Raw genomic sequence first — 13,409 nt, 5'->3', positions numbered from 1 at the left:
GGTGCCGTCGGCCAAGCAGTGTCGGCTGGCGACCCCCAGGGGGAGGGCCTTCTCTGTGGGTGCCCCCGCCCTCTGGAACGAACTACCCCCCCAGATCCGGGTGATTCCGGATCTCCTGACTTTCCGCCGCGCCCTCAAGACATGGCTTTTCCAGCAAGCGGGCCTGGCCTAGGGTGGATTTTAAATCGGGTTCATTTTTTAGAAAATTTTAAATGTCACAACTTAAAATATTTGGGTTTTAATTGGTTTTATTTGGTGGGGATTGTGGGTTTGTTTTTGTTTTAAAAAATGTTGTGAGCCGCCCTGAGTCCTTCGGGAGAAGGGCGGGATACAAATTGAATAAAATGAAAAAAATGAAATTTTCTATTTCTCATCCTAGTACATCACCACTTACTAATGGAGTATCCTTTATTGTCTCAAATCCATTGTCTATGTTATCTGGGCTAAACAATAATTCAAAGCTATTTCCTAATAGTTAATTTTCATTTCCCTTATACATCTAAATCCTCAATATTCGGCCAATTAATCCCTTATTTTTTATCATTTTCCAACAATAGTTAAATCTAATAATCGTATTTCCCTTCATCTCAAAATCTCCCTTTAGCCCATTAGTTGAGATTTTAGGATCCTCTCTAATAAATCAAAAGACCCCATTTTTTAAATCTAACTCTAGCTTTCTTTTTATGCCAACCAGGCTTCCAACCAATGCCTTTAGATCATCGGATAGATCTCCCTTCATTCTTGTGCATGTTACTTGAATCAAAGGAGACCATCTAGTTATCAATTTTCCAGAGGAATTGGCCCATTTATGGTCGTTAAGGTGTCACCCTGGTAGCCCAGATCCCCATATTTGCTCTAACATATTTGTCTTCAATTCAATCTGGTCTTCTTCCTCGGGTTTCTTCTGGTCTAAGTAAAAAGTCATGTCCAATTTTATGGTTGTTGTTTGGTTGTCTAGGTTTTCAGTAGGCTGTACTTGTTGATCTTTAGCACCCTTGATCTTGGTATTACTTTCTTCTGCTTCTGTTGTTTTTTGGGTTGTAGATTCTTTATTTGCAATCAGGGTTTGGATGTCTAGATTTTCAGTACATTGTACTTGTTGTTCCTTAAAGTGCTTTGTCTTGGTATTAATTTCTTCTGCTTCTATTGTTTTTTGAATTGTAAATTCTTTGGTTGCAATCAGGGTTTCACTTTGTAGGTTTAAGCTGGCGCCTTTGTCTTTCAGTCTAGCTTTAATTATCTCAGTAGCTTCAAGAATTTTTTCAAGTATAAATTTGTAATTAGCTGAAATTTGTTGCTGGTCCTGGTCTGATATGGCTATAAATGGGCTTTTAGTGAAGGCTATTTATTAAGCGAGAGTCAGTGAGTATTCACCTCCACAGTCCTAGAAAACAATTTCACCGCCCAGCTGTTCTCTCAGCTTTTAATCTCTTTTAGATAATACCAAGGACAGATGAGCAGGTCTTTTTTTCAAGGATATTCACTTGCTGTACCAAGTTTCACCAGAAGATGTTCTCCCAAGCTAGGTTTTTATCCAATTTAAGTTCTTTGTCATCTTTTTTATCAGTAGATAGAGTAGCAAATCCCAGTGAAAGTAGGAACTTTTTGGATCCCTGAATATCAAATAGATGCAAATCCAATTATTTAGCTGTTCTTTTCAAGGCTTTTTGTCCCGGAGGTAAACAAATGCCGCCATTTTAGAGGGTAGGAGGAGAACATTCACTTCCTTCTCTCCTCACAGGGGGAAGCAATTAAGCTTTTTACAGGAAGATACTTGGGGTAGGAAGAAGGTAAGATCTCACCCAATTCTTCCACAGTGCTTTCAAAGTGCTTGTTAGTAATTTTGGCCTCGGCTGGTAACAGCTTAGTGATGGGCCATGTTAATGGCTGATCTTTTACCCGTCAGTTCAAAGAGTTGCCCAGGATCAAACGGGAGAGCAGCCACCCTTCTGTGATCACTCGGGAGTCCTCTTCACGCTCGTCACCCCTCCAGGGCGATTTCCAACCCTTTTCAGGGTCCTCTGGTGGGAGAAAACTGGACGGCGGAGGGAGCAATCACCCTGAACATCCGCCACTGCCGTGAACAAAAACCAGAAACCTCCCTGTCATTCTTGTTACTTTAAGAATTGGAAATATACTAGCTAGAACACCGTAATACAATTAACTCTCTTTTAAATTCCACATAGAAATGTATTCATTTAAATGGAACTTGAAAATCATTTTTTTGTAGGGAACAAATTAGTAACTGTTGTTACTCAATCTCAGTATGATTCTAAAGCAGCTCAAAGTGATATCGTCTGTTTTCCACAATATGCAACAGTATTAGATAATTGATTAAACAGTAGTCAGTAGGAAAGGAATCATAACAATTAAATATAAAATTATTGATTGACTAATTGGATAATTATGCATCATCAAATAGTCTACTGTATAGGTAGATTTTCTCTAAAAGAATGTGTCCCCAAAATTGTCCTTCAAATCTTCGAATGATGCACTTATCATAGCTGTAATTAAATCCATTCACCTTGTTGCTGGTTGTCTTCTAGCTTTCTTTCCTTCATCTTTACCCAGCACTATGGACTTCTCAAAACAGAATGGCCTTTATAGAATATGCTAAAAAATATGGCCATTTGTTCCTTAAATGAAAATTCTGGTTTAATTTGTTTAAGGATCTATTTATTAATGTTCTTATCCATGGTATTCTCAAGATCCTTCTTCAACACCAGCATTCAAAAGCTTCAATAGTCTTTCCATCCTGCAGAGAGGCCCAGCAGGAAAAGCATTGCCAGCATGATTCTAAACTTTGTAGGTATAGACAAATCACAGCATCTGAACATTTTTTCACCCCAAGGCCTTTATTGCTACCCTACCAAGAGTTAGTTTATAACATATTTCTTTTTTGGTGTTCCTTTACTGGTAAAAGTTGAACCGAAAAGGTAGAAGCTATCTATTATTGAGTCATGGTGGCACAGTGGTTAGAATGCAGTACTGCGGGCTACTTCTGCTGACTGCCAGCTGCCTGCAGTTTGGCAGTCCGATTTTCACCAGCTCAAGGATGACTCAGCCTTCCATCCTTCCGAGGTCAGTAAAATGAGGACCCAGATTGTTGGGGACAATATGCTGGCTCTTTAAACTGCTTAGAGAGGGCTGTAAAGCACTATGAATATAAGTCTAAGTGTTATTGCTATTGCTATTATTTCAATGTCTTTTGTTATCAGTTGGGTTTTCTTTTTATTCAGTTGTAGTCACACCTTTTTCATGCACTCTTTGACTTTCATCACTAGAGTTTTCAGATGATTTGCATTTCTAGTTAGCAAAAGTTATCGATGTATCATTCTCTAAATTAAAAATATGCACATCTTCTTCCAGTCTAGCCTTCCTAGTACACATTCAACTTATAGGTTGATTAATTAAGGAGAAAGTGTATAGCTTTGTCCTAAAGGTACTTATCCAAAAGGCAACTGGACTTTCTTGGTTTTTCCTTGAAAACATTTTACTTCTCATCCTAGAAGCTTCCTCTGCTCTGGCTTCAGCTTGGATGAGAATTGAAATGTTTTCAAGGGAAAAAAACAAGAAAGTCCAATTGCCCTTTGGAAAAGCACTTTTGGAACAACCATGACTTGGATGACTGAGAATCTCCATAGACATATATAACTTTGTCTTACTCCATTGCAGACTGGAGCCAATCCATTTCACCATGTTTTATCCAGACTGTGTCTTCTGGTTCTGTGTACAGAATAGATTTTGCATTAGGACAATGAAATGTTCAGCGATTTCAGTTTTTCTAAGGATATTCCATAGCTTGACGTGGTCAAAAAAAAAACCTGAGGGTTTTTCTTGTAATCACTGAAGCACACATTGAGTTCTTTGTGGCATTCTTTGGCTTTTTAAATTAAAGTCAAAGCATAAATTTGAGACTTGATAATTTTAGAAATTAGACATTAGGGGAAATTAAAGATACCACACAAAAATGTAAAGCTAGCAAAGTTGTCTTTTTTTTTTTTTTGCTGCAACAGGCTAAATGAAATTCATTCCTCTAACCATCAACTATTGCCCAAGAGAAATTAAAAGAAGTGAATACCTAATTCTGAAACTGCACTTTGACTTAAGAGACCCTCACGTTTATCATATCTAGCTCTTGGCAACTGCACTAATATGTGCAGCTATTTGTCATATATTAGGGGTCTCCAACACCCAGTCCACAGACTGGCACCAGTCCAGGGCCTGCCAGGAAACAGGCTATGCAAGCAAGCAAAGCCCCATCCCCACACACATGGGATCCAGGCAGCACATGAAACCGTACCCCTCCCCCCAGTCTGCAGAAAAAATACCCTCTATAGAGCCATCTCTGGTACCCAAACGTTTGGGGGCCACTGTCATATAGTGTTTATATATTATCACTTTAGCTCCTTGTCTGGCACTAGAATTTTCTGGCAGTCCTTGCAGTAATCTGCACATTTTCATCCTCATGACTAACTTTGTTTGGGTTGTGGACCTACAAGCTGGATTACTGCCAGATCCCAGGAGAAAAGCCCAATGCTCCAGGTGCATGGCTGAAGAATGGGCTCATGTTCCTAACACTTTTTTCCTTCTCACTTATGTACCGATTACTCACACATCTCATTATTAGTTACCCAACAGTTAGTCTTGCTCATATTGCAACATTCCTTGTTTTTGTTTTGTTTTGTTTTTTAAGATAAAGTAGCACAAAATGATCCCTGGCCAATTCTACTGGGAATTCTCACAGCTTGTTTCTTTCTGAGAAAATACATCTTGCCATCTAACTGTTATACAGTGATTAAAGCCAGCAGTCTTCACTGAAAATTGTAATCCAATGAGCAAATACAATCACTAGATCTGAAGAAGCAGAGCTCCTTGTAACTTACAAAAATCTGTGGAAAAAAAATTCAAAGATGAATCTTCTAACACTATTGAGCACCTTATTGTTATCTTTCCATAGGCTTACAAGAACTAAATCTGTCCAGGTGTGTCCTCAATCAGCTGAAGACAACTATCTTGACTTCTGCTTTGAAGAACTCACTTTTTGCATCTCTGCCATAGTAATACATTATACACATTAAAAAGATATTCTCTCTTTTGCAGGGAATTCTGGAAAGCAAGGACTCAGGTAAGTTTGATTTATATTTATAACTCTTTTATAAATCATTGTATATGTTAAATTTGGATTGCTAACAAAGAGTTAAAGGGAGACGGGTATAGCTATTTCGAGCTACTTAGCTCTCATCAGCCAACCATACCCTTCTGAGATTCGAATCTGGGCTGCTTGCACATTAGGCAGCTGTGTTGACCTCTAGGCCACAGGTTCTTTCTCACTTTGTCAGCTGTATCAGGGAGGGAAGAGACCAGGGGAGAAGATATGTCTTAAGTGTTTTTTTTACGATGCACTCTGTCAGCTCACTGGAACCACTGGAACCACTTTGGCCTTTACTACCCATATTCCACAGAACCAGTTTGGTCTAGTGGTGAAGTCACTAGGCTATAAACCAGGAGACTGAATTCTACTCATGCCTTATGCATGAAAGGCTTAGGCTGGGTGACTCTCTCTCAGCCCAACTAAGCTCACAGGAGAAAATAGGAGGAGCAAAGAGTATTAGGTATTATGTCACTGAGGTAAGAGAAAGAGGCAAAAGTGTAGAAAAAAGGAGAAAGAAAATTAATATAAAGAAGTGACTTCTGATTTTCTTTTACAACAGTTCTAAGTAAATTAACATCTTACTTTATGTTTACAACATTACTAACATTTTCTGTAATCTATTTTTTTCTAATTACCAAGGCTACATTTCATATCATTTTCATCTTTTCTGTTTCGTAAACAATAATCAATAAGAGGTTCCAGTCAACATTAAATTTAGACAATGTCTTTTCGCCAATCAAGGTTGTCATTTTGGCTAATAGTTAAGTTTTCAATTTTGTGCTAATGTCCCGAATTATAGCAGATTATTTCTGGTTTATCCAGATAAGAGGAAAATTGTCAGATCTTTGAGTTTATAACACCTTTCCTTAATCTGACATATGGAAATAGAATTCCTGTCACATGGGAAGCTTTCTTCCTCCTTCTTCAAATTAAATAAGTCAGTATGGTGGCTAGAAAGTATAGCCCCGTAGGACTGTGCGTTACCTCATAAGTAAAAGCACAAATCACTCCAAAGCCACATTTCGAAAAATTTCACAAGCTCCTTCTCAAGAGCTATGCAGGAAAGTCTTCAGACAATTAAAAAGAGCTTAGACAGCTGACAGCAGGCAAGTGCATGTTATTATTGCTATTATTCTTCATAGACCCTCAAGCACAAAAATACAGCTGTTTTAAACTCTGGTGCAACAGCTAATTTCATAATGACATTATGATGCATTTGGGTTATCAGATAATCCTACTAGTTGAAATACAGTAACTGACAAAAATAATTGCTTCAAGCTTGTCCTATTTTGTAATGTAAAACTCCTCTACAAGAAAAAAAATATGACCGAAGTAATTCTTGCCACTCCAGACCACAGGTTCTTTCCATGTCTCTATAGTGCTGGGCATAAACTGGCTATAAAATCATAAGCCTAATAGCTTCTGGAAGTAAGGGACTATTTTTATTTTTCATCTCAAAAATATCTGCAGTGCCATTTGCAGGCATCCCATTCTTTTCTTTCTCTCACTCCTGCACTCCTGCTTGAATTCTTTTCCTTGCAAGAAAAGTACAAAGATTTCGCTGATATTTTTGCAGAAAAGGGAAAAGCTATCTTGCCCCTCACACACACACACTGAATATACTGGGGTTGGACTAGATGACCTCCAAGATCCCTTCCAACTTTATTATTATTATTATTATTATTATTATTATTATTATTATTATTATTATTATTATTATTATTATTATTATTATTATTATTATTATTATTATTATTATTATTGAGTTAGCTATTTAAAAAGACCCTCTGGGTGACAATCTGGAGAAAGGATTCATCTGCCCTTTGTCTTCAATCACATCTGGATCATTAATTTTTTTATTAAAAGAGAATTCTTCTTTGAAGCCTATTCATGATTATAAGCTGCTTAACCATGTGACAATTGGGAACCACTACTCTCTGCCACTTATTTCAGATCTACTGGATAGCCTTCAGAAAGCAAACATCTTTATTAAAGCGGACCTGAGAAGAACTTACAATTTGATCCCTATGAAAGAGGGCCATTAATATTAGACAACTTTTAGCACTCAATCTGGAAAATTTGAGTAATGCACTTTGGAATGGTTAATTGATTCATAGTCTTCTACTGATTAATGGATGGAATATTTTCTGCTATTTTAGGTGAATATGAAGTGTTTTATGTGACACACTGATTTTTTAGAGAAGATCTGTCCTTATATCAGAGTCATATTAAAAATGTCCTATAACACCTTTGTCAACACAAGCTGTCTGCTACATGGATAAGGGGTCTAGGATGTTTAGTTACCGACCCTTGGCTTCTCCCCCTTTGCACCCAACCACCTCAGCTGATTTACAACCAGCTTTCCTCTTCTGCTGGCCCTCCCCTGGCCATTCTCCATGGCCAATGGTCCTCTGGTCCTCCACCCTTTGGCCTTCTGTGGAACATGGGTTTAGCTAAGTGCAATCAATTCACCCATAAAAAGAATCTAGACATATAAAAAAAAATCTCCAGTGTCTGGGGGCTTTGCCCATTTTTATCAATGAGTCATCCCTAATTTTGCAGAATGCCCCAAACTCAGCTTCTGAAAACAAGACAACATTTTAAATGGTCCACTCAAAAGCAAGCTACCTCCCAGGACTCAAAGAGTCAGTTTTCCTTCTAGCTGCTACTTAGAATTTCACTTACCCTTGGACTGTGCTTTCATGGGTGCTCTGAAGGTTTCAACAATGGTAGGAGAGGTTATCTTGCTTTGCAAATTTTGTTCCAAGTTTCTTTTCCTAGAAGAAAGGAACTAGGATATTTTCAATAGACACTATCCATAAAAGCAGCATTTCAACTATGGAAATATTTCTCAGAGGGAACAATTTACCCCCTACAAGTACCCACATTCCTTTGGAACACCTGCAACTGGCACATATACTCTCACTCTACATTAGTTCAGATAGGCACAATTTTTCTCTTATGTTAATTTTTATATTGTCTTTGTTACACTAGAATTGTTGGATGCACTGCCATGCAAGCCTGAATATAATATTTCTTGGTAATACTCAGCACCACATTCTTAAAGCAGACTAATACAACTAACATCACTACTGCCTAAAAGGGCACCCATAAAAGCTAGGAATGTGGAGATAATAGATTCGTTAATTAGATTTGCTTGCAACAAGAACAAGATCCATACACCAAGGCCAGGAGCGAGGGCTGATGTCAAGGACTATGCTTCATCCTGTCACATCTGTCACAGGGCTAAGACTGTCATGACTAAATACACCAAATTAGTCCAGTTGCTTGGACTATGGATTCCAGTCTCTCTGGATATTATTATTAATCTTCCAGCTGTATAAGGGTATAACACTATTTTGGTGGTAGATTTGTTTACCAAGGTGGCTTATTTTAATCCCTGCAAGGAGTTACTAATATGCATAACTTTTTCTAGGCCATGTTTTTACAGAAGCTGAGTCAATTGTGTAACCTCAGACCTCAGCACTCAATTTACACCCAGGTTTTGGAAGGCTCTTCTCCACTTCCTGGACATTTGTATTCATTTATCCTCCTCTCATCACCCAGAATCTATTGAACAATCAGAGAAAAGGAACACTTGATCAGTGTTTGCATTGTTATATCTCTTACCAGGAGGAAAATTGGATTGAATTACAGTATTGCCTCTTGCAGAATTTTCCTATAACATCTTGCTGTACTCCTCTCTTATCATGTCTCCCTTCCAAGCAATTTATGGCTACAATCTCCATATATTGATGTCCAGAGTTCCAGCCTCCATTGTTCCTTGGGCAGCTTTTTCTAGAGAGACAAGCTGCTCAACTCTTATTAAAGAAAAAGATAGATTTGGCCAAGGGTGTGTAAACAAATGTAACAAAAATTCAAAGACAAGACTGCAGCGAGATTGTGATGGGGGATTTGGATTACCTCCTTCTACGTTTTTACATTCTTCTTGCCTAAGAAACCAGACTCAAAATTTATTGGCTGTGTCCTTGTTATGTATCAAATTAGCTCAGTGGCCTTGTGCCTATAGTTGTCTATAATCCTCACTCAAGATTCAAGTCTTTCCTTGTTCATGGGGGGTTGCCCTGTCCCTTGCATTTTGTACCTGTCTCCCCACCTGGCCCCCAATGTTTCTGGCAGATGAGGAAGAGGAATGCAAAGTGGAATGTATTCTAGATTGTAAACACAGAATGGAATTTTTAGAATATAGTATTTATTGGAAGGGCTACTCTGAATTAGAGAGGTTGTGAGAAGGGGTGAAAGATGCCCACATTGTCTGCCAGTTCCCTCTGAAATTCTGCCTTCAGAATCACCTTGTGATGATCCCCAAGACAAAGGGGAGTTTTTGTTTCCTGCCACATTAGATCTTCCAGTTGCCAGTGCTGGACAAGAGGGGGGAGTAGGCACTTTCCAGCTCTATCTACTTTTCACTTCTGGACTTATCTGCTGATTCTGGCAAGCTGATAGACCCATCTGTTGGTCAGAAAAGAGGTATTATTATGTATCCATTACCACTGATGGATTCCCATTTTCCTAGATGGGAAAGGCCAGGGATTATGACTGGGGAGGAGGTGTAAAATAATGTAGATTTGACCTTGAGATTAGGGGTTGAAAAAGCCATTAAGAGGGGACTTCTAGAAAAGGTTATTCAGTGCTGAGAAAGAGGAAAGCATGAGAAAAATAAAATAAAAATAACTCCTTGATCTTTTGTAGCACAGCATGGGGGAGACAAAAACTTGGTTCAGGCTTTCAAGATTTCATTATTCTATCTGACTATAATAAAGAATATCTTTGGAATCTCTGCCATGCTTGTTTCTTGACTCTGCCTACCTCCGAGGGCTGATAATATAATTGCACAGGAGCTGTTAACATTTTTCAGTTGTTGCTCTCATTTTTCTTTGCAGGGGAAACTGAATTTCACCAAGATGATATTGTTTATAAAAGAAGAACACAGAGAAGTGCCATGAGCTGTAGTGGAAATTGTTTCTGGCCCAGATCAGAAGATGGCCTGGTCAAGATCCCAGTTAATATCTCTCCTGATTTTTGTATGTCTCAGTCTCTCCAATGAGCATCCTTTCATACAAAAAGAATTAAGGAACCATTTTCAATAGATAGCAACAAATAGAAGCTATTACTGATACTTTCTACAATTTATTCAGGTTATTTTCCTATTCCTGCTGACCAAGGTCACAGCAGGCCTGATCACGATGCGAGTCATTGCTAATAGATAGGATTCTTATTCAATCAATAATTGCAGAATTTTATAGTATTGTTTTTAATTTTCCTATTTAAATTCTATTAGTAGAACTGTATTCACATTCTAAGAATAATTCCAAATGAAGAAAATATCTGTAGTTCAAGATTGAACTGTGGAGTTCTTGGTGCTCTGTGAGACTGGTTGTTTCCTTGCAGATGTTTCACTACTGAACTAAGTAACATCATCATTACCTAAAAACTGCAAGCATCAATAATATTAGCTGTAGTACTAAAGTATATTATATACAGTCCAAGTTAGGTTCAAGTGATATTAAAGACAACTGGAATTCTTTTATCTCCAAATGGGTTTTGATGATATAGCTAAGATTGCAAGGGATTCAGATTGTCCTGGAATCAATAATAAAATATTGTCACATAACCCACCTTCATACAGAGTCAAACCAATGGTTTAGCTAGCTCAGTACTGTTAAAACTACAAGGCAACAGCTCTTGAGGGCTGGATCACTTATAAAATAATTCTTGATGCCTACAACAGGTCCTTCTCAAAGAGTTCTCTGCAAAACTCTTCCACTTTGGATGCATTTGTAGCAGTGGTGGAATTCAAATATGTGAATAACCGGTTCTTTGTGTGGATGACGCTTATGGAAGTCCCTTCTGGGCCTGGGCAACAAAAAAATTAGCTACCAGTTCTGCCAAACTGGTGTGAACTGGCTGAATCCCACCACTGATTTGTAGGAGGCAAATATGATAATTGTTCACCATAAAACTCCTGCACTACCAAGGTTCTTAGTTTATAATTTCATTGCAACCAAAGGATATAATGATTAAACACATGGGAAAAAATCTTTTGAATACTGTTAAATTAAATTAATTCAATTAAAGGAAATTCAGCTTTCAGCATGCCTGATCTCTTCCTTTGTCTGACACACTGAAATGCTTTTGCAGTGTGACTCCTGGCGTACCATTCACTGGTTAATATTGTTTTGGCTTAAAAACAAATTGCAGATCCTTAACCAGAAGGCTCATTTTGATAGGATCTCCTGGTCTGAAATGCTTAAAAAAAGAATTGCTTGACAAATATTTATATGCAAGGGATTTCAATCTTTATTGGATGCTTGGAGTGATATCAAAATACTGGGTTGTTCGTACCCTGACCAGATTAAGATTTATTTGCAAAAAGTTTTCATGACAAATACTATAGAATGGACATAACCTTAACACAGTTATTAAATTGTTCACATGGGTTATGCAAATGATACCTTCCCCCTCCTTCTCCTCCAGACTGAATTCCTTCAGGGTACTCTTTAAAAAGAATTAAGTCTTGTGGGCCTTTCTATATCTAGTCCAGAGTCTTATTCACTTGGTGGTGGAGATACTAACTCAAAATCATCATCATCATCACCCCATATTCTTTTTCAAAGATACTTCTCTGATCATTCTGATAGAGTTATTTCAAATTATGGACTTTCATCATTCCAAGTACACAAACAACCTCATGCAGATGTGAGATCAACATACATTTCAAGTGTATTGTAACTTCCCCCTCTATTAGCCTATTCCAGCAGAAAGGCCTCAAAGGAATACTAGTTTCCAATTTTCTAAACTTCCCTGAAATTGGAACCCTTAGCCAAATTGTAACTATTTCCTAGCCGTGGGATAAGTAAGGGCAAGAAAAACCTTGTCATTTGAGTGGAAGCCATTTAAATAACAGCAGCAGCAGCAGCAACAACAACAACAACATTAAAGCAATCTTTCATCAAGCATAAATTTTATTTTTCAGAAGCAAATGTATTTACTGTTAGAGTAATCCCCAGAAGCGAGCAGTTTTCTCATATCAGCAAAAATGATTTTCTTAGAACTTAACATAATGTACTGTATATGAGTGTATTCATTGATCTCTTCTATAATGTTTTTGTTTCAGCCGTGGAGCACAAAGATGTGATAATTAAAGCAATGGAAGAATTTGTTACCTTGACATGCATCCGGTTTATCAAACACACAGTAGAATATGACTACATAAACATTGTCCCTGGAGATCGGTAAGGAACATTTATCCTTCAAGAATTAACAACATATTCCTTGAATTATTTCTGCTGTTGTATTTCTACATTACAGCAAAGATTCGTGGTATAAGATGTGAGCACATATTATGTGGATTAAGCTCAATATCTTTCTTAACAAGGATAATAATTTATCAACTCAATTCCTAGAGCACAGGGGAACTATTTTTTTTAACCACAGAACCCTGCTTGTTAAAACTGCAGGGTTTTAATTCAATGATATTGAATTTCGAACCTGATGCCTTAAACACAACACAGCATAGACTTACCTGTCCTTTTATAGACAATGATTTTATATTCCTTAGAGTATAATTTACATAATGACTGCTTTCCTGTTCTGTATTATCAGATGCTGGTCCTACTTTGGAAAGATTGGAGGCAGACAGCAACTCAGCTTGTTGAAAAATGGCTGCATATATAAAGGATTGATTCAGCATGAGCTCAACCACGCACTAGGTTTTCTACATGAACAAACCCGCAGCGACCGAGATAATTATGTTAAAATTAACTTGGAATATGTTGCCAAAGGTAGGCATGTTAGCACTCAAACAGCATTTTGTTGCCTGAAGTGAGTGGTCACTTTGGCATTTCTATTTCTTACAACTGTCTGTCCATCAAAGCATTCTGGACGTAATAGGCATTAAATCCATTTAGAATTGTACAACTGTACTCATATGTACAGGTACATAGTAGATGACTCAAGGCAATTTAGCCATAATCAGGGAATGGTTTACAGTAGGGGTCCTCAAACTTGGCCACTTTAAGACTTGTGGACTTCAACTCCCAGAATTCCCCAGCCAGCCATGGGAGTTGAAGTCCACAAGTCTTAAAGTGGCCAAGTTTGAGGACCTCTGGTTTACAGTGAAGATTTAATTAGGCCTACAGTAAGTATCTGGAAAAGTTCAGACTTCTCTGAGATTCCAAAGCTTTCAAAGCAGCCAGAGTGTGACTTCAAAACAAATCTTTCTCTGTAGGGT

General features: G+C 37.8%; 1 protein-coding gene across 1 annotated transcript in view; it reads left to right on the top strand.

The window, feature by feature from the left end:
• LOC107295701 (astacin-like metalloendopeptidase) overlaps positions 1 to 13,409 on the top strand; it is a 53,946-nt gene that overhangs the window by 23,226 nt on the left and 17,311 nt on the right. The window contains exons 2-6 of the mRNA XM_015825026.1: positions 4,961 to 4,985; positions 5,104 to 5,128; positions 10,060 to 10,200; positions 12,294 to 12,411; positions 12,782 to 12,960. Coding sequence (XP_015680512.1) covers positions 4,961 to 4,985; positions 5,104 to 5,128; positions 10,060 to 10,200; positions 12,294 to 12,411; positions 12,782 to 12,960 — 488 coding nt within the window. The remainder of the gene's footprint in view (positions 1 to 4,960; positions 4,986 to 5,103; positions 5,129 to 10,059; positions 10,201 to 12,293; positions 12,412 to 12,781; positions 12,961 to 13,409) is intronic.

This window comes from Protobothrops mucrosquamatus, unplaced genomic scaffold, assembly GCF_001527695.2.
Source record: "Protobothrops mucrosquamatus isolate PMUCROS unplaced genomic scaffold, P.Mucros_1.0 scaffold2449, whole genome shotgun sequence".
Lineage (NCBI taxonomy): Eukaryota > Metazoa > Chordata > Lepidosauria > Squamata > Viperidae > Protobothrops > Protobothrops mucrosquamatus.
The sequence above is the reverse complement of the archived record's forward strand: the minus strand, read 5'-3'. Positions and strand labels throughout refer to the sequence as shown.